Source organism: Glycine max, chromosome 16 (genome assembly GCF_000004515.6).
Source record: "Glycine max cultivar Williams 82 chromosome 16, Glycine_max_v4.0, whole genome shotgun sequence".
Classification (NCBI taxonomy): domain Eukaryota; kingdom Viridiplantae; phylum Streptophyta; class Magnoliopsida; order Fabales; family Fabaceae; genus Glycine; species Glycine max.
In genome coordinates, this window is record NC_038252.2 from 907,042 (window position 1) to 929,583 (window position 22,542).

The window sequence follows — 22,542 nt, forward strand, 5'->3', positions numbered from 1 at the left end:
CCATGGTTGTCATCAATATCATCCTGTCTATAGGGGGCTATTATATATTTATTAATATTTCAATGCCAAATCAATCTGATAGTGGTAGGAAGGTGGGGGTGATACGCGTATATAAGCCGGTTGATTATTTTAATAAGTTTTTCTTTTTATTTTTTTAACATAATCATTGTCAACTAGAAAATTCTAAAAGCATTGATTGATCAGATAAGGAAATATGTTCGAAAATGAACAACATGAAATAAATAGTTTTATTGCAGTACATTAGTATGGAAATTTATGGCAAAATAGAAAGTAATAGCGAAATGATAATTTGTTAATGTTTTGATAATGGGCGCGCGTGGCATGGGTTTAAATATACTGGTGTAAGAGAAACACAATAGAAGTGTAGATGCCGATAAACACAAATATTTCCCTTGCTCGTCTAAAGGACTAACATTACACAATCTTGGAAATACATATAGCTTTGAGCATTTCCAACCTAAAAATAAATAGGAACTGAATAATCTGAAGTTCCATAGAGAGGATCAGAAAGGAAAGGGAAAATCCGCATGAAACAGATGGTGACAAGCCATGATGAAAGTCTAGTAATCCAACACTGGTTATTTCTTTCAAGAAATGTTAAACGGTGTAAAGATTAGTCCTTTTCCAGTCTTGCAATATACTTGTCATAGAATTGGCCTGCTTTCTCAAGCTCTCCAAGCTCAGTGTAACAATCAGCAATTGCACCAAATGCTTCTGTACTGCCTGAGTCCTCTCCTTCCCGTTCCGAGATGCCCAAAACCATAGAATGGTATTTAATAGCGTCTCGGTACTTTCCCTGTCTTTGCAGTGAGGCTCCTGTAATATGCAACATTTCAATTGTGTATTCATGGAGCACCTTGTAAAATCCTTCACTCATTTTAAAAACACACACACACACACAAAGAACAATCTGATTGTGTACGAGTCGCTCAGAAAGCACAGGTTAACAAGCAAAATAAGAAAGACGACAAACCTAGGCCTCTAGCAGCTTTTTTCTCTTCAATAGGATCCTTCAGATTCTGGGCAAGCTCAAGTGCATTCTTAAACTCCGTGAATGCTTTATCTGGTTGTTGATTCCTTAGAAAGTTCTTTCCATTTTTCAACTTAGAAATTAGCTCTTGCTTCTTTGGGTCAACAATAATTTCATTATCAAGTATCCTACCACCACCAATGGGAGCATAACTCAAACTAGGTGCATAGGACTCAATTTTGGCTTGCTTCCGTAAAGCTGCATTGATTTGGATCAATTGCTCGTTTACCCGCTGTAATTCATTCCTTCTTTGTCGAGCAAGCAACCCTGTCATATGATCAGAGAATTCAGGAAAAGGAAAGAGCACCACTCATCCATAGAAGTACATAACAAAATACCTCTACCACACTCATGTACAAGCACAAGTTATTAAAACTTGTGATATAAAAAATAAGATATTCAAGGACATTAGCTACCTTTATTTATTGATTTATTTTTTCACTTTTGTTTTCTATAAGTATAAAGTTTCTACCAACTCATATTTGTGGGACTTAGAGAAATAGATTTTCTGCAGATATCTCTCAATTTCCCCTCAGTTTCTTTACTATGTTTTCTTCTTTGAGGAGGATCCTAATTCCTTTGCTATCTAACCCCGTCCCCTTCTTTTTTGATTGACAAAGGTTTCTGCATATGTGATCAGTGTTCCCATTGCCATGAATAAAAAGTATGTTGTTTTATATTGTATACAAGAAACCTTTAAGATAACAAGTAAATACATCGAGTTTTGAAGAGGCATTCATACTTCACAGTTCACATTGCTAAATGTCTTTAACTTTTAAACGATTCTCATGTATATCAAGATTTCTAGTGTACAAAGCATATAACTAATGCTAGTTCTTTATCATATAACAGATGAACTAATGCAACAAATATAACTCATTTCCACAAAACATCTTGCAACAAAATGAACTTCTACTCTCCAAGCTCTTATAATTAGAAACATCGATCTCATGCTAGTATAACTGTACAAGGAATCTCACAATACCTTACCTCCAACTGTGGCTCCAATGAGTGCTACTGCCAGCAGTATAGGCATATTGAAAACAGAGTTATCAGCCTCACACGTTTCAGCCAAAGCTGTGTTAGGCATAGAGAACATCAAAACATTGCTCGCAACAAATATCAGTGATGGGAACCTTTGGTGTATGTCTTCCTAGCAAGGCAAACAATTTCAATCAGAAGTTAAAGAGAAAGATTTTCAAAAGAGAATAACAACTGAAAATCAACAGAACGTAGAGACAGAAGCATTATGTTACGAATATTATCATGGGCCAATAGAGTTGTGCACTCTTAGGTCCATTATCCTTTATTTGTCTTTTAACAATAATAGATAAATATGGATAATAGTTTAGGGAGATTCTAGAATGAGTTTGTTATAATTCTGTTAGAGATTGTGAGTATCTCTCTCTCTATATACTATGTAATCACAATGAAAGAGCATCAATGAACAATCAGAAATATTATCTTTATCCCTTTAGCTGTAGGATTAGGAGTAATGGTAGAATACATGTTTCTCTCACCTATCACATTATCCCAACATACAGAAGTGACCAAAAAAGAGAGAAATTTAGTGTACAAAACAGTATCCACATTGTCAATTTTTCCAATAAAAGAAAAAAGAACATATAAATTCCATATTTAGCAATAACATTTATCTTAAAACTTCCATATTTAGCACTAACATTTATCTTCAAAGTGCATAGCGGCAAGAATGCCGTGACTCACCATCATACCTTACACTTTGAGCAGTGCAGCAAACATGAAATCTTAGAAGACCCATCAAGCGTATCTTCAAAGTGTGGAACACCCTTGTCAGGTTTTAGAGAAAGAAAAGCTAATTTCCCTGATTCATTGAAAAAAAATTGAATTTTGTCACAGATTTCCCAGACCCAAAGGCACAAAAAGAGTGTTTTCAAAGCTCAAGCATGACGAAAGTTACGATTTTGAAATCCGTTTGAAGACGAGGTGCAGAACAAAAAAAAAAAAAACTGACCTGGGAGTAAGGGTTTGGTGTTGTTGCCGTAGAATTGAGGTTGTGAGAAGCGAGGGCGAGCGAAGAAGCAAGAGCAACGGATGAGCATCACCATTGTTGTTGAATGCTGAGTTAGTTCGGTGAGCTTAAAGCTGAAAGGATAAAACGTTGGGATAACAATCTGTGTCTGTGTCTTTGTGTGCTGTTGTTGCTGAATCACACCTTACTATGTGCGTCCTAGGTGGATTTCTTCTACCTTTTTTCTATTCTCTCACGCTACACTTAGATTAATATTTTAAGGTTAAATTAATTTTTTCCCTTTATTTGATAGATCTTAATTAGGATCTTAAGTTTCATAATATTTTTTTGGATATGAGATCAAGACTTGGTCACATATAAAACTTTTGTCTTTCTAAGATTATATTATGTGGATATGGAACTTTAAGTCCTCCTCATAAATTCAAACAGAATTACACCATTAAGTTTTCTTTTTTGTTCAGTGATCATTTGTATTTTAAAAAAGGAAAAAATCTGTGAACAACTCAACAGTAAAATACAACCAGATGATAATTGCTTAGGTGACTTTTATTATATTTCTTTATTATTTAATAATTATAAATAAAACTAAAATTAAAATCAAATTTGAAATAAAAAAATGAAAAAGGAGCGAGTCCTCTCCCTGCCTCTCCCGCTCCGCTCGTCTCTACTTCCTCTTCCTCTTCTCTGCTTGTTTCTAGGTTTGATTTCTCTTCCTTTCCTATTTTTGTGTGTGTCGTTGATGTTGTTAAGCTTGGGTTTGATTTTAACTTATTCTAACCTAGTGACAATTAAGTTCGTCGTTGAAAAAGTGATTAACTACAGTGGGGTTATTTCACCACAAGCAAAGCACATTGACCCAGAAATGGCGATGTCACAACTGGTAAATCCGAAAGCCGGATTCCGACACAGCGACAACTTCCCTTTGGGAATTCTGAATCTTTGTTGGCTCTTTTAAATTTTGGTGGTTACCCATTTGTTTGCTCACCAACTGTTTGATCAAATGTTGCATTGTGTTCAACTTAAATTGTATATGCCACTGCTTCTTTTAGAGATTCAATATACACTTTTGGTTTCACTTGAAAAGCACAAACGGTTTGGAAATGATGTCCATTTCAAGTTTCGGGTAAAAAAACGGCTTAGAAAATACGTGGTTTTCAAAGGTGAATTTAAAATCCATGGGAAGAAACTTTGTAAATCCTCAAAACAGATTTCATACACCTAAAAAGAGTATTTGCCACTCACCCAAGAAGCATTGCATAGAGGGTAAAATTCTATCACATCTAGGAATTAAAAATCTATAGTCAGTTGGTCACTTTGCCATACTAATAAGACCAATAAGACCATGCAACTTAACTATTTCATATTTGTTATCCTCGGGTTAGAAGAACAAGAATTAGTGAAAGAATCAGGAAATTGCAAGGCCTTTCCCCAAAATCAGAAATGTAATCCATCTAACTCTCTCACAAGCACGTCTCATTTTGATTAAAATTTCTTATACACTTTGATGATAACTTGATGCTTCTTTTCCTTGGCAGCAAACAAGCACAATAGATATGTTAGATTTGGCAGTTGAGTACATTAAGAACCTGCAACAAGTGGTATTAGAGAAATATAAATCTTTCCATAAATTTTGAAGAAAATAAACACATTAAACTTCATTAAAGTCATATTTTCTAACTAAATTTCTTTCACCGCATGCAGATACTCAAATTTTAAGTCAAAGTGCAAATGTACAAGTAATGAAGCATCACACTATAACTTTTGCCTAAATTATTTACATGTAGATAGCAAAAGGCTGGAAGACTTTTAGTGTAAAGTTAACAATTGTAGTTATATAAAATATTGCTGACATTTGCCTGGTGTGAGTTTAGGTCTAGGTGGACATATTTTTTCACTTTTGTTTTTATTTATTTTTTTCTCCTTATTTACTTTTTCTTCATAGTTTGAATTAGGGCAATAAAGTCCACGCATGTTTAGCAGGAGTCTTGTAACTCTTCATTTTTACTTACAAAAAGTTTTGTTGGATTACAGAGTTATCAAACACAAACTTTAATACTGAATTTTATATGGAGATTGCTTTTGTTACTAGAAATTCTTAGTTAATACACTTGAATCGTTATGTTAGATAAAAGAATTTTATGAAAATAGCTTGAGTTAACCATTTACAAATCCAAACTTAACCATATATTTTTTCAACTTGATGAAAATAGAAATTTGAAAATAGCTTGAGTTAACCACTTGATGAGGTTGTCTTAAATCGACAACTGATGGTATGTTTTTTCAACCATTGCCAGCTTAAGCCAGCAAATATACAAATGTTTCTTCAACTATTCAATCCCGTTTGAATGGTTATAGAATTTCTATTTCATTCCTGTAAGAATAGTCTATGTATTCTTGTTCATCTGAATTTTATGCATGATGTGAATTCCTAATTATGCATGATCTGGGAGCTATTTCAAAATTCAAATCATATGCTTGTCCCTGTACCTTCTGGGAATATTTAAATAGGTTTCTATATGATTTATAATCTAATAAAGAGCCCCTATAATTTCAAATCTCTTTCAGTGGGGTCCTCAGTTCCAGTCTATTGTTTGGTGCTTGAATTTTTTCTTTGGAAATATAGAGATCTATTTATAGATTTTAAACTAGAGGGGCCTATTTAAAAACTTCCCAATAGTATGTTAAATATATGATTTGATCTCTGTAAATAGGGAAATATGTACAGCTGATAATTAGGGATTATACTCATTATTAGTCATTATAATGTTTCCTTATATTGTAATCTTATTGATTATAAATAAAGGATTACACATGTGTCAACACATATAAATAACAGTAAACACATCTAATATAGTACAAGTACTTGAAGATTAATTAAAGGGTAAGGGACGGGATTTTCTTTAAATTAAAAAGTGAAATGTTTTGATGTTTCAAGGGGAGAAAAGAATAACTGAAGAGCAAATAATTCAATTCAATTTGTTTGGGTAAAAAATTAGATTTGTTTTATGTGTCTAATTGGTGATTGGTTCTACCTTGCGATGTAATTGTTATAAGTTTACAATCTATTATTTTGCAGGTGAATGTTTCCATATCTTCAAGGGACAGTTATTGCATTGATGTTGTTCTTCGTTGCTTAGCAATAACTGATGATGGACTTGAACCCCATCATCTCAATGATGGTGGTATTCTTGGCACCATCATGGCTGCTGGCTTTAAAGGTAGCAATATTATTAAATTAATGGCTAGCATTCGTGAATTGTAAGTATGGCGTAGATCCAAATGAGTGGGATGTTGCATATAGCAATATGAGCTTCTCATTTTTGTCCTTGGGAAGTTTTTCTCAGGGATACACTTCCTTTTGGCCTTTGCATTTTTTAGAACAAATTCTGGCTACTAGCTTTAGTAGCTCGGGTAGAATTGAAGAGGTTAAATTTTTATGACAATGACAATGTGCAATATATCTATTATTTGGTCATAATTTTTAGGCTATGGCTCACTGGTTTGGGATAATATTAGGCAATTCGTGATTGGCTTTCATAGAATATAAGACTAGGTCATACCATTTTTGAGCATAGGTACCATCACAGGTGAGCTTCCTCGGTTTCAAGCTGGAGTTACAATGGAAATATCCTGTTTGGATGCTTGGTATTCTGACAAAGATGGCACCTTAGAGTGCCGAGCAACATACATCGTGAAAGGACTTTGTCGTAGGTGCTGTCTCCCAGAAGTCATTCTTCGTTGCATGCAAGTAAGTGAACAGATAGTGGTGACACATATTAACCTCTTGTGGGTGAAAACTATTTAAAGTAAAACCAAACTCTTGGTAAGTTTTTTTCAATGCGAGTACATTAGTAACCACTTTTGGGCATCATTATTTAGTTGAGTGGTCATTTGTTTCTAAACAGAATATGTACGCAGATATTTTTTTTTTTTAAATATTCTCTTTGGAATTTTCAGATATTTATTATGTGCAATTTATGTCTTATCTACAGGTTTCTGTTTCTCTAATGGGATCGGGAGTCCTGCCTGATTGTCATGATACTTTGATAGAGCTGGTTGGCAGTCCTGAAACTGACTTTCTTCACTTGTTTAGTCAACAGCAATTACAGGCAAGATTATAATTTCACATTTCTCAAAGAAACATTAGAGGCTCTTTGCTTTAAACTTCATTCTTTGTGTATTAGCCTATATTATGTTTTCGTGGAGTTGTGAGATCTATAGCCGTATTCTTTGCATTATCGGCTTCAACACACAGGAGTAACTGGATGGAGACAGACATGACATCTCTTGCCATTTTTTTAATATTACTGAGACACCCATTTTAACTGTCTTTTTATTAATTTCATTATCACAAGTGCGATAAGATGTTTAGGAATAGCAACACCGTAACAACTAGTTGTCCATTCCTTGCATCTCAGTTTAAGTATCTAAGTGATTGAGCCACTGGATTATATGTAAATGAAAAATATTAGAGGGGGTATGTCGGTTGGCGACAGAAAAATGCTCTCATATTTTGTCAATTTGTGGCCTGACTGGATTTTTTCTTTTCACTTGTAGGAGTTTTTATTGTTTGAGAGGGAATACTCAATCAGCAAAATGGAGATTACAGAGGAATGATTATTGCCCCTTGAGCTTACTGAGCTTGGTTCGGTGTTCTTCTGGAGCTTCAAATTTTGAAAGGATGAAATGCCTTATAAACGCTTACATTTTCTTATTTATAGTTATTACTTTGCTTTTAGAAGAAAGAGCAAGGTTGACAGTGCTTGATGCTTATTACACAAGGTGGCCGGAGAGTCTGCTGTAATTATATGCTTACGGTGCTACCTACCATTTTCTTATCACAGGTTCAAGACTCGTGCATTCCCCAATTCCAAAAAATTATTGCAGTGTATTGTGAATTTTTTTAGCCTTGTTCTCAAAGTGAAAAAAAAAAGCCCTTTTTATATAATTCTGTGTTATTCTAATTAGATTTTTTTTATATCATTATGGTTCGCTTTTCCGCTCTGCTTGGTTTTTTTGTCCTTTCTTTGCATGTAGGCATATAGCCGTATACATTGAGCAAGTCAATAATGCATGAATATTATTAATTAATTTTCAAGTTATACATCTAAAATTCTACTGATTTTTGTTTAATGTTGATTCTTATTCGAAATAGGTTATCATCAATGGAGCATGATTCTCGAGATGGAAATAATTTTCCTTAATTTTATCCCAACTTTTTCATTTTTTGTGAATTTTATCCCTAATTTTTTTTTTAGCAAATTTTATCTTCAACTTTTATGTCTATGTCAGCTAGTCACATCAAATCAATGATAAAAAGTAAAATTGGTAAAAATAAAATAAAATTAAAGGTAAAATATGTAAAATTAATATATTGGAATAAATTGTCAAAATATAAAAAAATTGATAGTAAAAACTAAAATTAATCCTAATAAAAAATAACAATTATGATAAATAAATTATTGAAGGAGATAAGATTTTAAGAAAAATTCTTAAAATTGTTAACATTGAAAAAAGGCTCTTAAAATATTTTCGTTAAAGAATAAATTTTAAAATATTCTTATTCAAAATAACTATTTTAATTTATAGAGAGGAAATCCACATAAAAAAAAAGAGAGAGGATATTAACACTTAAGTTAGAAAAAAAGAGATAGAAAACTAAAAAAGATTACTAATAAAAAGAAAATAATATACACATCGATAATGTAAAATATTTTTATATTATCAATTATCATATAGAATAACTCAGTCAACGATAATGTTTAATTAATTAATAATGTAAAGTTACTTTAAACTATCACAACATAATCATTAATTTCTATTAACATATCTTAAAAATTAAGTGTTCTAGTTTAAAATAATTATTCTAAACTCATAGTTAATGTTTATTTCAACGTATAAAATTTTATTTCCGAAAATCACATTTCTATGAATATTATGCCTTGAAATATGAAAGAATGGAGTAGGGATGTGTAGTTATTGTTGAAAATAATTTCTATTCACATGAGAAAATAAATCTAACATGCTGACCCTTCTCCATGGGAATAACAATTATTTTTGCAAAGCTTGTATCAAATGTGATATTTCCAAGTCTCTATTCCTAAACATCTTACTCAATACCTTGAAATAAATGCTTCCACATGACTGGTGAAGTCATGTAAGACTTACTTCATAGGATAGGATTTAATGTACATGTGATATTTCCAAGTTCATTGACCCAAGACATAAAAAATAGCTATTAAATGCTTAATTATAGAAATCGAACCAATTTGATCCGGACCTTGTGTCCTAAGTGTAGGATGAGAAATATAATCAACCTCGTTTGATCATACTGGAATGACTATTAAATACATAGTTATACAAATCGGATCAATTTGTTTGGGACCTAGTGTCCTAGGTGATTCGATTAAGGTGAATGATAGAAAATGCAATCAATCCCATTTGATTAGGATGAATTTGGTGAAACTCAATGATCCGGATGTGAAGTTTTTTTTTTTACAATTTCTATATAACATGTTATATTGTTAATAACTATTTATTGAAGAACATATAATATATTCTTATAATATTATTTTTTATCTTGATAACAACAAATATATAATAACTAATTATTATCATATTAATCATGATAAAATTTAATATTTATGTGTTTTATGTTTTCATTAGACTTGTTTATGTTTTCTTAGTTATTTAATGATAATATTTACAAAATAATTTATAATAATAAATGATTATATAATATTAATAGTTTGATTATAAAAATAAATTTAATTTTGAAGGATAAAAATATGGATTGATGATATTTTGTTGAATATTATATATATGCATTTTACTTTATATATATATATATATATATATATATATATATATATATATATATATATATTATCAACCAATTCAATAAATTACTCACCAATTAACCCACTAATACAGTACCTTGACCGGTTTGCCGGCTACAAGTTAATGATATCACAATATTACAAAAATGTTTAATAAAAATTAATCACAATTGTTTCTGAAAAAAAAAAGAAATTAATCATAATTTATCCGTGGAAATTTCCAATAATACTATCTGTACTTAAAAAAAAAAATACAAATGTTTCCCGAGAGGCCAAAAAAAACGCAACACAAATCGAAGGAAAGCATGCTGTTGTGTGCGACACTGCTGGATGTGTTGAGTTGAGACCTTTAAACTCAACTCAACATTTTCATCTCTTTCTCTCTGCTAATTTCTAGGGTTTTGCCTTTCCCCAATTCCCACAAAATGGGGGTCTCTTTCAAGGTGTCCAAAACCGGCACTAGGTTTCGCCCCAAGTCGATTCCCCAACTTCAAGATGGCTCATCCGACAATTCCAAGTCCCAGGTAAGATCACCAATGTCCAACCACAATTCGATTCATCATTCGCCAAAAAGATCGCAAATTTAATTCTGGGTCTCTCGATTATTTCGCAAGTATGTGGTTTTTTCCTGTGGCGTGCATGATGTTTCTGTTCAATTATTTGGAGGTTGTTGTTCTAACGCACTAGTAAAATAGAAAAAATAGTCCCTCACTTCCACGGTTCGAATTCCCTTTGAAAGAGGTGTTCGTCCACAGTGAATGTGCCTAACTCAACTGAATTTTTCGGTTCTAAACTAAAAAATAGAAAGATAGTGATTTGTGCGGAATTCTAATTGTCGGTATTAATCATTAAAGCTTGTTGAAGTTTCAGCCGGTGTGTGTTATTTTCCGTTTCACTGAGATTATTACACACCAAAGTAATGAGGAGGTAGTTGGGCTAGGGAACTTGTGAGGAGGAGGTTAGATGTGAAAACCATTGTCTAATAAGAAAATTGAAGTCTTTTTGTTTTTTTATAGCCGATATGAATACCGCTGTTTACAATTTAGAAAAGTAAATAAATTGCATCAGTTGGTTGGATTGGCAAATGCCACACATGCATACAACTAATACTTGTCTCTGTTATTTGTGATTTCCAATTTTTGGAACGGGTTATAAGAATTGAAAGCCTTGAGTTTTCTGCATTTATTTTGCTCATTAGATTGGTAGCTTGTTCTTTTCTTTTAAAGGACACGTGTCTTCCTTAAAGCTCTGTCTTACGTTTCAATTGCCGGCATAGTACCTTTAGTTTGACTAAGTTCAATTGAAGAATCAATGCAAACAATGAAAATTGTTAAACATTTGGAATTTGTGTTGCTTTCTTGATCTCTTTAAGTATCTTTTTTTGTACAGAGTGATCTTGTTGAGGCTGGTGAAAACATTGCTCAGATTCCCCAGTCATCTGTTTCATCTGAAACTCTTTCATTAGCAGGTCAGCCATCAAAGTATATTGCTCACTTGACTTGTGTACAAATACTCAGTGTTGTGGTGCTTACTTAGTTAGTTGTTTTGACAGATAGGGAAGCTTCTTTCACATTGAACCTGTTTCCAGATGGTTATTCTATTGGAAAACCCTCCGAGGTTTGTTTAAAACAGCTATTAATATTTTGCTATAGTTGAAGGAATTACCAAAAATATGGAAGATTCTTGGAGCTTGACCTTATATGTATTCTTATGAAGTTAACTACTTTGTGAATTTTCAGAATGAAGCAGCTAGTCAGTCAAAATACCAAGATTTTCCCAAGTCGTTACATCCATATGACAGGTCGTCTGAGAGTCTATTCTTGGTAATTGTCTTGGAAGTTGGAACTCTATAGTTTCTTGTTGTTTCAGTTTTAACTTTTATTTTCTAAGGCTTACATCATTTGAGTGGTACATGCAACACTTTCTATATATTTATAATAAGTATTACTTTATGCATGTATCAAAACTCTTATACTAGGATTTCAAGATTGTTGGCTTGATTCAATCAATTTTTAAAGACTTTAATAATTGAGTTTCATAATTTGAGTTTAGTGCTGCTGGATTTGATATTTGTTTGATTGTTTTCACCTTCTTTTTTCTGTGTACCTTAAAATTGGAAACATTATCATCAATCTTGATAGGAGCTGAGCCCAAAAACACTAAAGTGGGATAGCGCAGAGCAGGGTGACTGCTATTTCTAAATTTTCTTATACATATATAATCTATACTATATACATAATTACATATATAATGCTCAAAAAATACTCTGAACTCAGCATATTCATAATAATTAGTAAGTCACAGATATTAAGCAAAACACACAAGTAAATAACAAACAACAAAACTGAAGGAAAGGTGGTTGGAAACAGTAACAGAGATGAAGGTGGGTGGTCAGACCAACAGAGAAAAGATATGGCCTGTTCTGTTGACAAGAGAAGGTTGCACTTGCACCCCTCTTGCAGTCACTGGATAAGGGCTGGGGATGCGGTGGTCTCCGGAAAAGGTGGGCTGAGAGAAGACATGTTCTTTTGAGAAGAGAAAGAGAGAACTCAAAAGGAGTGTTGTATTTGCTGTGGAAACAGGGAGGGGGTTAGAGTTTTTCTTTTTGGGTCTAACCAAGGCTAAATGTCATTTTCATCCTCAAAAAGCCCCAAAACAATACCGGAGCAGGCCAAAATTGGGTTTTTGTCACCCATCAACCTTGTGCCATGATCATGTGTGATAAACCTGCAATTTGGGCCACTATTTGGCCTCAATAACAAAAAAAAGCACATGATGGCTTCTTTGTAGCTGCCTGCTACTGCTCCACAATGTGACGACATTGGAGAATTGCTATTACATGCTTGTTATTAATAACTGATTGGAAATAGAAATAGAACCAGAATTTTTCTTGTCTGAGCCCTTTCCTTGGGTAGCTTCACGTCCTGTGGTTTATTCAAGAATTACTTTTTCTTAATTTTGTTATCATTTTCAGTTTGTCTGTTTATGTTAAGAATTTCATGTACTTACCTTCCTTTTTTTGTAATGATGTATTTGGAGGCCATTGAGTCAGGTCACTTGCCTGGGGATATTCTTGATGATATACCTGCCAAGTATGTTGATGGAGCACTTATATGTGTGGTGAGCCTTTTTTATTTTTTTGGAATGCTTTGCTTTTCAGGTTGACATTTAGATTTCAATTATTATGCAAATTTATTAAAGGGTACACAAAATTTTCTTATCTGCTTTAGTTTGGTTAATTGGTTTGTAATGTTTACTGTTCATAGAGGAATACCAGCAATTGATACTTATTGTGCCAGAGGAGTTCTTTTCAAATATTATATTGATATCTCCTCATTTGCTTTTCTTTATTTTGATTTTAGACAATGTAGAGTGCTTCTTATGTGCCAATCTGCACTCTTTCAATTTTTTCCTCTTTGCAAGCTGCTTTTTCTTAGCACTTTCCAAATTTTATTGCTATTTAATATCGACTTTTAATGATGCATACTGTTTATAAGATTGAGCTTTATATTGATCCTGTAACTCTCCAGGTGCATGATTATCGAAGATGCTCTTCTGATAAAGGGAGTAGTGTGTCTGCAGAAAGTTCTACTGTTAGCAAAGTATGCCTCAAGATGTCGTTGGAAAATATTGTAAAGGACATCCCATCGATTACTGACAAGTCTTGGACATATGGTGATTTGATGGTGAATATGATCTATCATTCATAAATGACCAATTCCTATAATTTTATCATTATTTGGGTATTGTTCTCACTTGGCTATGTTCACATTGATAATAGGAAGTTGAGTCGAAGATACTGAAAGCATTACAACCAAAACTTCATCTAGACCCTACTCCAAAGTTAGATCGGCTGTGTGAAAGTCCACTTCCAACAAAGGTATAATAAACATGTTAGTTTTTCCCTTTATGAATGTAGTTGTATGCTGCTGTGTGCATCTTAATGATTTTGAACTTCATGTTACAGCTCAATTTGCCAAGAAAGCGATTAAAAAATATGCCAGAGTTTGCTGTTACTTCTACCAATAAAATTCATGGGAAGAAAGTATGCATAGATAGAGTGCAAGAAAGCTCAATTAGCAGAGTAGGTGATGTAGGAAACACTGCATCCAATGCTATTGTGCAGCAGACCCATGAAAATCCAGCCATGCAAAATCTTAGTCCAAATGTTGCCATGGCCTTGAGATCTAAGAATTTTATACCTGATTCTTCCATCCCTAACTTTCCTATGATGACCCATCAATCAAGATATGCAATGGCTGTTGGAACTCAGAGAAGTTTGCAGGAGCAGGGACCCGCTCCTTCCATTAATTCATCAGTGGCTTCTCCTGCTACACAATATGCTGATAATGCAAACTCAGGTGCCTCTCTTCTTGGAAAAAGGGATAATCAAGATGGACAAGCATCGCCTTTGTCCAATATTGCTAAAAGAATGAGGCCTGGTTCCACTGTTGTTGATGCAATGCAGCATCAGCAAATAGGCTCACACGTTGAAGCTCTTCAAGGATCAGATATGAATTGGCAGAATTCATTGCAACAACAACCAATGGCCAGAGGTATTCAGTATGCAAGTGGTGGCATTCAGAAGTTTCCTCAGCAGGTTTTTGAAGGGGGGGCAAATCAAGAGACAGGGGCAATTCCCTTTGCTTCTAGTCAGCAGGGCATGAGGTTGGTTGCCAAGGAAGAACAGTTTGAAATGGAAAAATTAGATGGTGCAGAAATAAACTGCAATAAAAGTGACATGGAAATGGAAATGAACAATTTAGATCCACAACAATTGCGGCTTCAGCAACGATTGCCACAGCATGCATTCATGAGGCCTAATTTCCCTCAGGCAGCCTGGAACAGTTTGGGTCAGCATATGGGCAAAGAAACAAAAAAAGAAGACCAGCTTCAGAAAAGGAAATCAGTACAGAGTCCTCGCTTATCCTCCGCGGCATTACCTCACTCCCCATTGTCTTCGAAATCAGGTGAATTTTCCAATGGTGCAGTTGGACCAAGTTTTGGACCATCTGCAATGGCTGCTGCACCTGGGACATCACAAAAAGACAAGGCAGCAATGGCCTCAGTTCCTGCTACTGTTGGAACTCCATCTAATGATTCTACACAAAGACAACATGCACAACTAGCTGCAAAACGGAGATCTAATTCTCTTCCCAAGACCCCAGCAATGAATGGAGTTGGTTCTCCTGTTAGTGTTGGTACAACCAGTGTCCCATTGAATGCAAATAGTCCCTCAGTTGTGACCTCGGGTTTTGTTGATCAAAATCTTCAAAATATGCTTGAAAGGTTCTCAAAAATTGAAATGGTGACAATGAGGTATTCTTTTAAATTTTAAAACTGCATCTATTTGTTTTTTATAATCTAGTATTTATGATATTCCACACTTTTTTTTAATTAATAGAAATATTCTGTGGTGGTGTGGCTTCGATTAGTATTTAATCCATCATCTTAGTTTTTCTTTTTTCTGATAATCTGATTTATTTTAATGGATTAACCTTTGCTCTTGCTTTTGAAACAAAATGATAGTGTTATGTTTCCTGTTCTTACATATGGTATGGACTTCTATCAGGCATCAACTTAACTTTAAGAAGAACAAGGTTGATGACTATCCCATTAAGAAGCAGAATCCATATGTACCAAATAATCTATCAGCACTTCTTGCTAATGCTAATGCAACTAATAATGAGGGATTGCCAGAGGAGTCAATTTCTATTTCAAAGTCGCTTATAGGTGGGAGTATGAATGCGTGCAAAATGAGAATCTTAAATTTTTGTGTGCCTGAGCGTGTAGTTCAAGGTTTGTAGCAATATTTGCTCTTGTTTTTGGAAATATATAGTTCATCACTTCATAGTCCTTGTCTGACATTCCATATTTTATACAGGAAGTATTGTTACTATAATTCCGAGGATGCGAACTAGGATGATTATGTTTGAAAAATCTGATGGTACTGTGGCTATGCATTGTGGGGTGATTGAAGAAGTTGATTACGTAGCTGCAGAGGATCATCTCCTCACATTACCCAATACTGTAAGTTTCATTGTAGACTTTTTTTAGTTATATACAGATAGATCCTAAGGATTTACATCTGAAGTTAGTTGAGTGCATTCTGCTTAAATTATTTAATATTTTAATCAATGTCATATTATCCTCTGTTAAGCCTTTCAAATATTCATTTCTTATCTATATTTATCATAGTTTGATTACGTTGCTGCAGAGGATCATCTCCTTACATTACCCAATACTGTAAGTTTCATTGTAGACTTTTTTTTTTGTTATATACACAGATTCGAAGCATTTACATCTTAAGTTAGTTGAGTGCATTCTGCTTAAATTATTCAATATTTTAATCTATTATTCACTTTTTGTCATATTATCCTCTGGTAAGCCTTTCAAATATTCATTTCCTATCTATATTTATCATAGTTTCTCTTTCATCACCCTGTCAAACCTTGTGGCTTTGAGTCCCTTTGGGGGAATCCATTTTCTGTTTCCATTTTTTTCCCTTTGCTTATTTTCCTGTCATTTTTTGTCCATGTATAAGATGGCCATAATGTTATTGTCATATATTACTTCCTCAGCACACTTGTCTTGTTTATCTTGCCTCTGCTTTATACTACTAACTCATACTTTATTTCTCCATTGTTATTTTGGAAAGATAGTTTTTGTGGATAATTTGTTAATTTCTCAGCATTAACTTGATGGTTCATTGGTCATTGTTGGCATGAAATTGCTATTAGAAGTTATCCAACTATCAAAGTTTTAGTAGAGCAAGCATTTGAGTTTTTTGCCTGCCATGTAATATCAATGTAAGGAAGTTTCTGCAAGTTTAATGTTCTGATTTATGTGACCTTTTGTGGATCAGCATTCTGCGGATTTGCTTGCACAACAGTTCTGTTCACTGGTATGTTTCTATATCTGAGATGGAACCATATAATGAACATATCTTTGTCTATTTGTTTTTTTTTAATAGTTTAATCTGCCTATTGTAGATGGTACGCGAAGGATATGTGAAGGAAGATGATCGAATCCAACTTAAACCAAACCGGGTGAACCTTCCGTTGGGCAATCAATCTACTACCCCTAATAATGCTGTAGTTGAAATGCAACAATATGGAGAAGTCATTCCTGGTCAATCATCCAATGAAGTTGCAAAACCAGCTAGTGGCAGTAATGCACCTATAAACCTCTCTCAGAATCTTCTAACAAACCCAAGGATGTTGCCACCTGGAAGCCCCCAAGCCTTACAGATGTCCCAAGGACTTCTCTCTGGTGTTTCAATGGCTTCAAGACCACAGCAAATGGACTCACAACAAGCTGTACAGCAACAACAGCAGCAGCAGCAGCAGCAACAACAACAACAACAGCAGCAGCAGCAGCAGCTGCAACAAAATCAACACACACTCATTCAACAGCAGAATCCCCAGTTCCAGAGGTCTCCTATGATGCTTGGGACAAATCAGCTTTCACACTTAAATCCAGTTGGACAAAACTCCAACATGCCATTAGGTAATCACATGCTCAACAAGCCTTCAGCTCTCCAGATGCAGATGTTCCAACAACAGCAACAGCAGCCTCAAATGCAAAGGAAAATGATGATGGGACTTGGACAAGCCGTGGGAATGGGTAACTTGAGAAATAACCTAGTTGGGCTTGCACCAATGGGCAACCCTATGGGAATGGGAGGTGCGAGGGGAATAGGAGGAAGTGGAATCTCAGCACCAATGACATCTATTGCTGGCATGGGAAATATGGGTCAGAGCCCAATGAATCTTAGCCAGACTTCAAATATTACTAATTCCATAAGCCAACAGTTTAGGTCCGGATCATTAAATGCAGCAGCATCTGCTGACCTTATATCAAGGCTTAGATTGGTACATTCGAATCGTCAAAGCATGCTAGGGTCCCCTCAGTCTAACCTAGCTAGCATCTCAGGGGCCAGACAAATACACCCTGGTGCTACTCCTAGTCTTTCAATGTTGGGCAGGGCTAATACAATGCAGCGACCAATTGGACCTATGGGTCCACCAAAGATGATGGCAGGGATGAATCTTTATATGAGTCAGCAGCAGCAACATCAACAACCCCAACAGCAGCAGCAGCAACACCAACAGCAATTGCAACTCCAACAGCATATGCAGCAGCAATTACAGCAGCAACAGCAACAACAAGAAACAACTTCACAATTGCAGTCAGTTGTTTCACCCCCACAGGTGGGATCGCCATCAATGGGCGTACCACCATTGAACCAACAAACGCAGCAGCAAGCCAGCCCTCAGCAAATGAGTCAACGAACTCCGATGAGTCCACAAATGAGCTCAGGTGCAATTCATGCCATGAGTGCTGGTAATCCTGAAGCTTGTCCAGCCAGTCCACAGTTGAGCTCTCAGACCCTTGGCTCTGTTAGTAGCATAACAAACTCCCCTATGGACATGCAAGGTGTTAACAAGAGCAACTCTAATGCACAATGAAGCTACAAAGCCTAAATTGTCCAAATCAGTGCCCCTGTCACCTAAGTTGTTGGAAACTGTTGAAGCAAATAATGTTGAATATTGGTGCATTGAATCATACCAGAAAATGATAATTATTTACTTATGAATAAACAAAGCATATTGAATAAATATGCTGCTCTTTTGTAACTCTAGGGGGAATCACATGCATTATTATGTCAGTTGTGAATAGTTTCTTGTTTTCTTTTGCTCTCATTAAACACATCAGTGTAACTTTTAGGATATTTAGGCCAAGATTAACATGTATTAGTCTATGGCTACTTTATGGAGTGCAGTAGCAAACTTATTTTTTTCTAAGTGAAAAAAAAAAGAAGAAAAAAAATCTCGTTCAGGTATTTGTGCATCTTTCGGTTGTCTGTTTATCTAATGCATACAAAGTTAATTCATAGTTGCAAGCCTCAATTGGAGACGTTGGTTTGAACTTTGATGGTGTATAAATTGCAATACTTGCTTGCATGCAATTCGGAACTAACATGATCATTGTACGTTAATGAACAGTTCGAGTTTAGATTATTTCATTTTGCTTGCAGAAATGTAGATATGGGCCCGTTTGGATTGAATCCAAAAGATCTTATCTATTACAAAAAGATCTTTTTTATTTTTTAAGATTATTTGGTTATTAATTTTTTTTTAACTTTTGGAAAAGTTCAAATTTTCAGCTTTTGAAATTATTTTTCCGGGAATCTATTCCCTAAGCAATGCTTGAACAATTATGTCCTAAAAAAAAATTTAAAATGACAAAGTATGTTCTCCTCATTTTCTACACCCTCAAAATTTCTCTCTCTTCTTCCTCAACGCCTTCCTCTCTCGAAGTGCCTTCCTCTCCCGTGCTTCCGATTTTCATCATTCTTTCCGATCATTCTTGATCATTTTTCGATCATCCTTCGTCCTCTCTTCTTCTTCCTTTGTGAGCATTACAGGTTAATCAATTTTTGAATAATTTTTTTTTCTTCTCATTAAATTTTGAATTGTTATGAATTAGGGTTATGCTTTTATAGGATGCACAGTCTTATATGATAACTGGTCTGATGGTAGGACTGGATCACTTGCTGTGTTTTCTGTTGCATGTCCAAAAGGAACCTTGTTCTTGAAGTAAGTTGATGTTTCAGGAACATTCTTTTCACGCAATTTCACTTTTCTGTTTCAATCGCAAATTTTTATTCAATTAGAGTCTTTTCTCTTACAATTCAGTTGGGTTTATCGTTATCATCATTGTTTTGGGTCATGAATTTTTGTGTTTCGTTCAAAGTCCCTCGTGTCTAAGAATGAGTGCAAAATGAATTGTTGGGGGTATATGAGAAATTGAGAATAAAATGTTTTTTTTAGTGTTTTTGATGTTGGTGAATAACTGTATGTGTTTATTTGAATCCATGAGCATCTGAATTTGAATTTTTATTATTGTTTTTATTTTACAAAATTTGTATCTGGCTCTTGATACATATGAAATGTAGTTGAAGGCAAAAACTTGCATGAGAAATGTGGTTGATTGCATAAACATGAAAAAAGAACTGTATATGTTAAATTGTTGGGTATATGAGAAATGGAGAATAAGATTTTTCTCTAGTTTGAGCAAGGCAGGAACTGAGTTTTTTTATGTTGGTGAATAACTATGTAAGTTTATTTGAATCCATGAGCATCTCAATTTGATTCTTTCATTTATTTTTCAAAAAATTGTATCGGGGTCTTGATACATATGAAATGTTGTTGATGGCATAATTTGAAAAAAGAACTCAAGGGGTATGTATAATGGAGCTTGATTTGAATGAGGAGCCGTCGGAGCCAACTCATGCTTCTCCATATGAATTTGATTCTTTGTTGGAAGAACTGGAATCTGCCCATGAACATGTGCAGGACCGTATTAGGCGCCTTGAAGCGATAACTTCCAGAGCCAGGCAGTATCACTGGAAATTTCTATGATTGCAATATATGCTTGGACAAGGCAAGAGATCCTGTTTTAGCCTATTCAAATGCAAGGGAGTGCCCTGTTTGTAAAGGAGAGGTCACTGAAACTGGCATTATTCCAATTTATGGAAATTCAAGTGCTGATGGCAGTTGTGAGTCAGGATTAAAAGACTTAGACTAGTCCATTGGACCCTTCTTCTTCTTCTTCATCTCACAGAGGAAGCACTCGTGTTTCAACTTCGAGGCAAGTTTCAAATGATCGCAGAAGAAGGAGATCAAGATGAAGGTCTTTTATGTAAGGAGATGTAAATCATATTACCAGAAGGTTCCCAATTTATAGAAAGCGACAATTTGTTTTTTTATAGAAAATTTTCTGTTTATTTAAGCAATTGGTTTGTATAAAGGAATAAACAACCATTTTAAACATTTTGTGTGGTGTTAGCCAATTTTTATTCAATGGATGAGAGGATATTACATTAAATCATCAGGATATCTCTCTTTTCCACTAAGGAGCTTCTTTTAGTGTTTTGATTGATATGTTTGCAACAGTATGCTTACATCGCACTATGACTGCACATACAATTTCTTCTTTGAATTAAAAACTTTAATTTATAAAATTTTATGCAAATAAAAAAAGAAGTAATAACGCTACTGGATCATGTGCTCAGCCATTACTGACAAGTTTTTTAATTTAAAATTATAAGATGGATCAGTTTTTTAATTTTATATTGAAAGATATTATTAATCGTATTATTATCAGGTTAATGATATTTTATATTTTGTTATAAATTATAATTATATAGATAATAATTAAATTAAAAACTAGAATGTATGTGATAACATTACTAAAACAATAAATTAATTAGATTTTAAATATGAAAATTAATTATGTAGAAAGACGTATAATTATATTTTTATGAGATACATTTATTTTATTTTTATAAAAATAATTATTTTTTAATCAAAATTTCTAGAAAATATATACAATATTTTAAATATAATGATAAAGTTAAAATATTTTTATAAATAAAATAGAAAAAAAAAGTAATTTTTATTATTTTTAATAATATTTAATTATTTAAGGCATTTAATAATTATATAATAATATTTAAGTATTTAATTATTAGTTTTAATAATGTGAAAACATATAATATCCTTTTTGGTAATTTTAATTATGCAAATGACCTTCTACAATTTTATCCAAACACCATATTAATTTAAATAAGTACTTAAGAGTTTATCATCCAAACATCAAATTAATTTATGTAAAAGTAACTTTTTATATAAGAGCTTCTTGGACAAGTTCTTTATCTATAAGGTCTAGGTGTAGAAATTCTGAAACTTGGGATAAGTATAAGATAGCTAGAAATGAAACCAAAAAGGCGGTGAGTGAGGCAAGAGCCCAAGCTTTTGACGGACTATACCAAGCTCTAGGAACCAGGGACGGAGAAAGATCTATATATAGGCTTGCTAAGGGTAGAGAGAGGAAGACTAGAGATTTGGATCAAGTAAAGTGTGTTAAGGATGAAGAAGGCAAAGTCTTAGTGCATGAAAAAGATATCAAGGAAAGGTGGAAGGCGTATTTCCACAACTTATTTAATGATGGATATGGATATGACTCTAGCAGTCTAGACACAAGAGAAGAGGACCGGAACTATAAGTACTATCGTCGGATTCAGAAACAGGAAGTAAAGGAAGCGTTGAAAAGAATGAGTAATGGTAAGGCGGTGGGGCCAGACAACATACCTATTGAAGTGTGGAAAACTCTTGGAGATAGAGGTCTTGAGTGGCTCACCGAACTCTTTAACGAAATTATGAGGTCAAAACGCATGCCGGAGGAATGGAGGAGAAGCACGTTAGTGCCAATCTATAAGAACAAGGGGGATATACAAAATTGTGCAAATTATAGGGGAATCAAGCTCATGAGTCATACCATGAAATTATGGGAAAGAGTGATTGAACGGAGATTAAGAAAGGAGACTCAAGTTACTGAGAATCAATTTGGTTTCATGCCAGGAAGGTCGACCATGGAAGCGATTTATTTATTACGGCGGGTGATGGAGCAATATCGCATGGCCCAACAAGACTTGCACTTGATTTTTATTGACTTGGAGAAAGCGTATGATAGAGTGCCTAGAGAGATTTTGTGGAAAGCTCTAGAGAAGAAAGGGGTTAGGGTTGCATATATTCGAGCTATCCAAGATATGTATGATAGGGTATCGACTAGTG

The 22,542-nt window shown here is 34.1% G+C and overlaps 4 protein-coding genes across 8 annotated transcripts; 3 read left to right on the forward strand and 1 right to left on the reverse strand.

The window, feature by feature from the left end:
* Positions 1 to 395: 395 nt before the first annotated feature.
* On the reverse strand, positions 396 to 3,193 carry LOC100818487 (protein FLUORESCENT IN BLUE LIGHT, chloroplastic-like). Its single transcript, NM_001252995.2, has 5 exons — positions 3,045 to 3,193; positions 2,785 to 2,894; positions 2,042 to 2,204; positions 995 to 1,318; positions 396 to 837 (listed from the first exon to the last, which is right to left on the reverse strand). Exons 1-5 carry the CDS (start codon positions 3,136 to 3,138, stop codon positions 635 to 637), a joined length of 894 nt encoding a protein of 297 aa, NP_001239924.1. The 5' UTR covers positions 3,139 to 3,193; the 3' UTR covers positions 396 to 634.
* Positions 3,194 to 3,425: 232 nt separating this feature from the next.
* LOC102660515 (nuclear pore complex protein NUP107) lies at positions 3,426 to 7,707 on the forward strand. Of its 4 annotated transcripts, none has more exons than XM_006598777.4 (6): positions 3,426 to 3,760; positions 3,845 to 3,942; positions 6,139 to 6,280; positions 6,638 to 6,810; positions 7,055 to 7,171; positions 7,620 to 7,707. In XM_006598777.4, the coding sequence occupies exons 1-6, from the start codon at positions 3,679 to 3,681 to the stop codon at positions 7,677 to 7,679; spliced, it is 672 nt and encodes a 223-aa protein (XP_006598840.1). In that variant the 5' UTR covers positions 3,426 to 3,678; the 3' UTR covers positions 7,680 to 7,707. The 4 variants fall into 4 exon arrangements, with proteins under 4 accessions (XP_006598840.1, XP_006598841.1, XP_040866632.1 ...); XM_006598778.4 differs by having other exon boundaries at positions 3,427 to 3,760; positions 6,650 to 6,810; XM_041010698.1 differs by having other exon boundaries at positions 3,432 to 3,942.
* A 2,451-nt stretch (positions 7,708 to 10,158) lies between these two features.
* Positions 10,159 to 18,746, forward strand: LOC100814582 (protein PHYTOCHROME-DEPENDENT LATE-FLOWERING). Of its 2 annotated transcripts, XM_006598779.4 has the most exons (13): positions 10,159 to 10,425; positions 11,291 to 11,369; positions 11,454 to 11,518; positions 11,641 to 11,724; positions 12,941 to 13,021; positions 13,432 to 13,587; positions 13,683 to 13,781; positions 13,869 to 15,220; positions 15,474 to 15,700; positions 15,786 to 15,931; positions 16,100 to 16,147; positions 16,767 to 16,805; positions 16,894 to 18,746. In XM_006598779.4, the coding sequence occupies exons 1-13, from the start codon at positions 10,327 to 10,329 to the stop codon at positions 18,370 to 18,372; spliced, it is 3,954 nt and encodes a 1,317-aa protein (XP_006598842.1). In that variant the 5' UTR covers positions 10,159 to 10,326; the 3' UTR covers positions 18,373 to 18,746. The 2 variants fall into 2 exon arrangements, with proteins under 2 accessions (XP_006598842.1, XP_014624351.1); XM_014768865.2 differs by lacking the exon at positions 16,100 to 16,147.
* A 141-nt stretch (positions 18,747 to 18,887) lies between these two features.
* LOC106796540 (uncharacterized) lies at positions 18,888 to 20,738 on the forward strand. Its single transcript, XM_041010700.1, has 3 exons — positions 18,888 to 19,331; positions 19,447 to 19,503; positions 20,139 to 20,738. Exons 1-3 carry the CDS (start codon positions 19,156 to 19,158, stop codon positions 20,326 to 20,328), a joined length of 423 nt encoding a protein of 140 aa, XP_040866634.1. The 5' UTR covers positions 18,888 to 19,155; the 3' UTR covers positions 20,329 to 20,738.
* Positions 20,739 to 22,542: the final 1,804 nt, after the last annotated feature.

Excerpts from the sequence above, each read along its gene's own strand:
- LOC100818487 (NM_001252995.2), bottom strand. The coding sequence starts at position 3,138 with ATGGTGATGCTCATCCGTTGCTCTTGCTTCTTCGCTCGCCCTCGCTTC. Across the intron at positions 2,205-2,784 it reads TGCACTGCTCAAAGTGTAAG|GAAGACATACACCAAAGGTT; the intron begins GTATGATGGTGA and ends TTGCCTTGCTAG. Across the intron at positions 838-994 it reads AAAAGCTGCTAGAGGCCTAG|GAGCCTCACTGCAAAGACAG; the intron begins GTTTGTCGTCTT and ends TGCATATTACAG.
- LOC106796540 (XM_041010700.1), top strand. The coding sequence starts at position 19,156 with ATGTTCTCCTCATTTTCTACACCCTCAAAATTTCTCTCTCTTCTTCCT. Across the intron at positions 19,332-19,446 it reads TTCCTTTGTGAGCATTACAG|GACTGGATCACTTGCTGTGT; the intron begins GTTAATCAATTT and ends GTCTGATGGTAG. Across the intron at positions 19,504-20,138 it reads AAAGGAACCTTGTTCTTGAA|AACTCAAGGGGTATGTATAA; the intron begins GTAAGTTGATGT and ends ATTTGAAAAAAG.
- LOC100814582 (XM_006598779.4), top strand. The coding sequence starts at position 10,327 with ATGGGGGTCTCTTTCAAGGTGTCCAAAACCGGCACTAGGTTTCGCCCC. Across the intron at positions 13,022-13,431 it reads ATGGAGCACTTATATGTGTG|GTGCATGATTATCGAAGATG; the intron begins GTGAGCCTTTTT and ends GTAACTCTCCAG. Across the intron at positions 13,782-13,868 it reads AAAGTCCACTTCCAACAAAG|CTCAATTTGCCAAGAAAGCG; the intron begins GTATAATAAACA and ends TTCATGTTACAG.
- LOC102660515 (XM_041010698.1), top strand. The coding sequence starts at position 3,679 with ATGAAAAAGGAGCGAGTCCTCTCCCTGCCTCTCCCGCTCCGCTCGTCT. Across the intron at positions 6,281-6,637 it reads CATGGCTGCTGGCTTTAAAG|GTACCATCACAGGTGAGCTT; the intron begins GTAGCAATATTA and ends TTTTGAGCATAG. Across the intron at positions 6,811-7,054 it reads TCATTCTTCGTTGCATGCAA|GTTTCTGTTTCTCTAATGGG; the intron begins GTAAGTGAACAG and ends TCTTATCTACAG.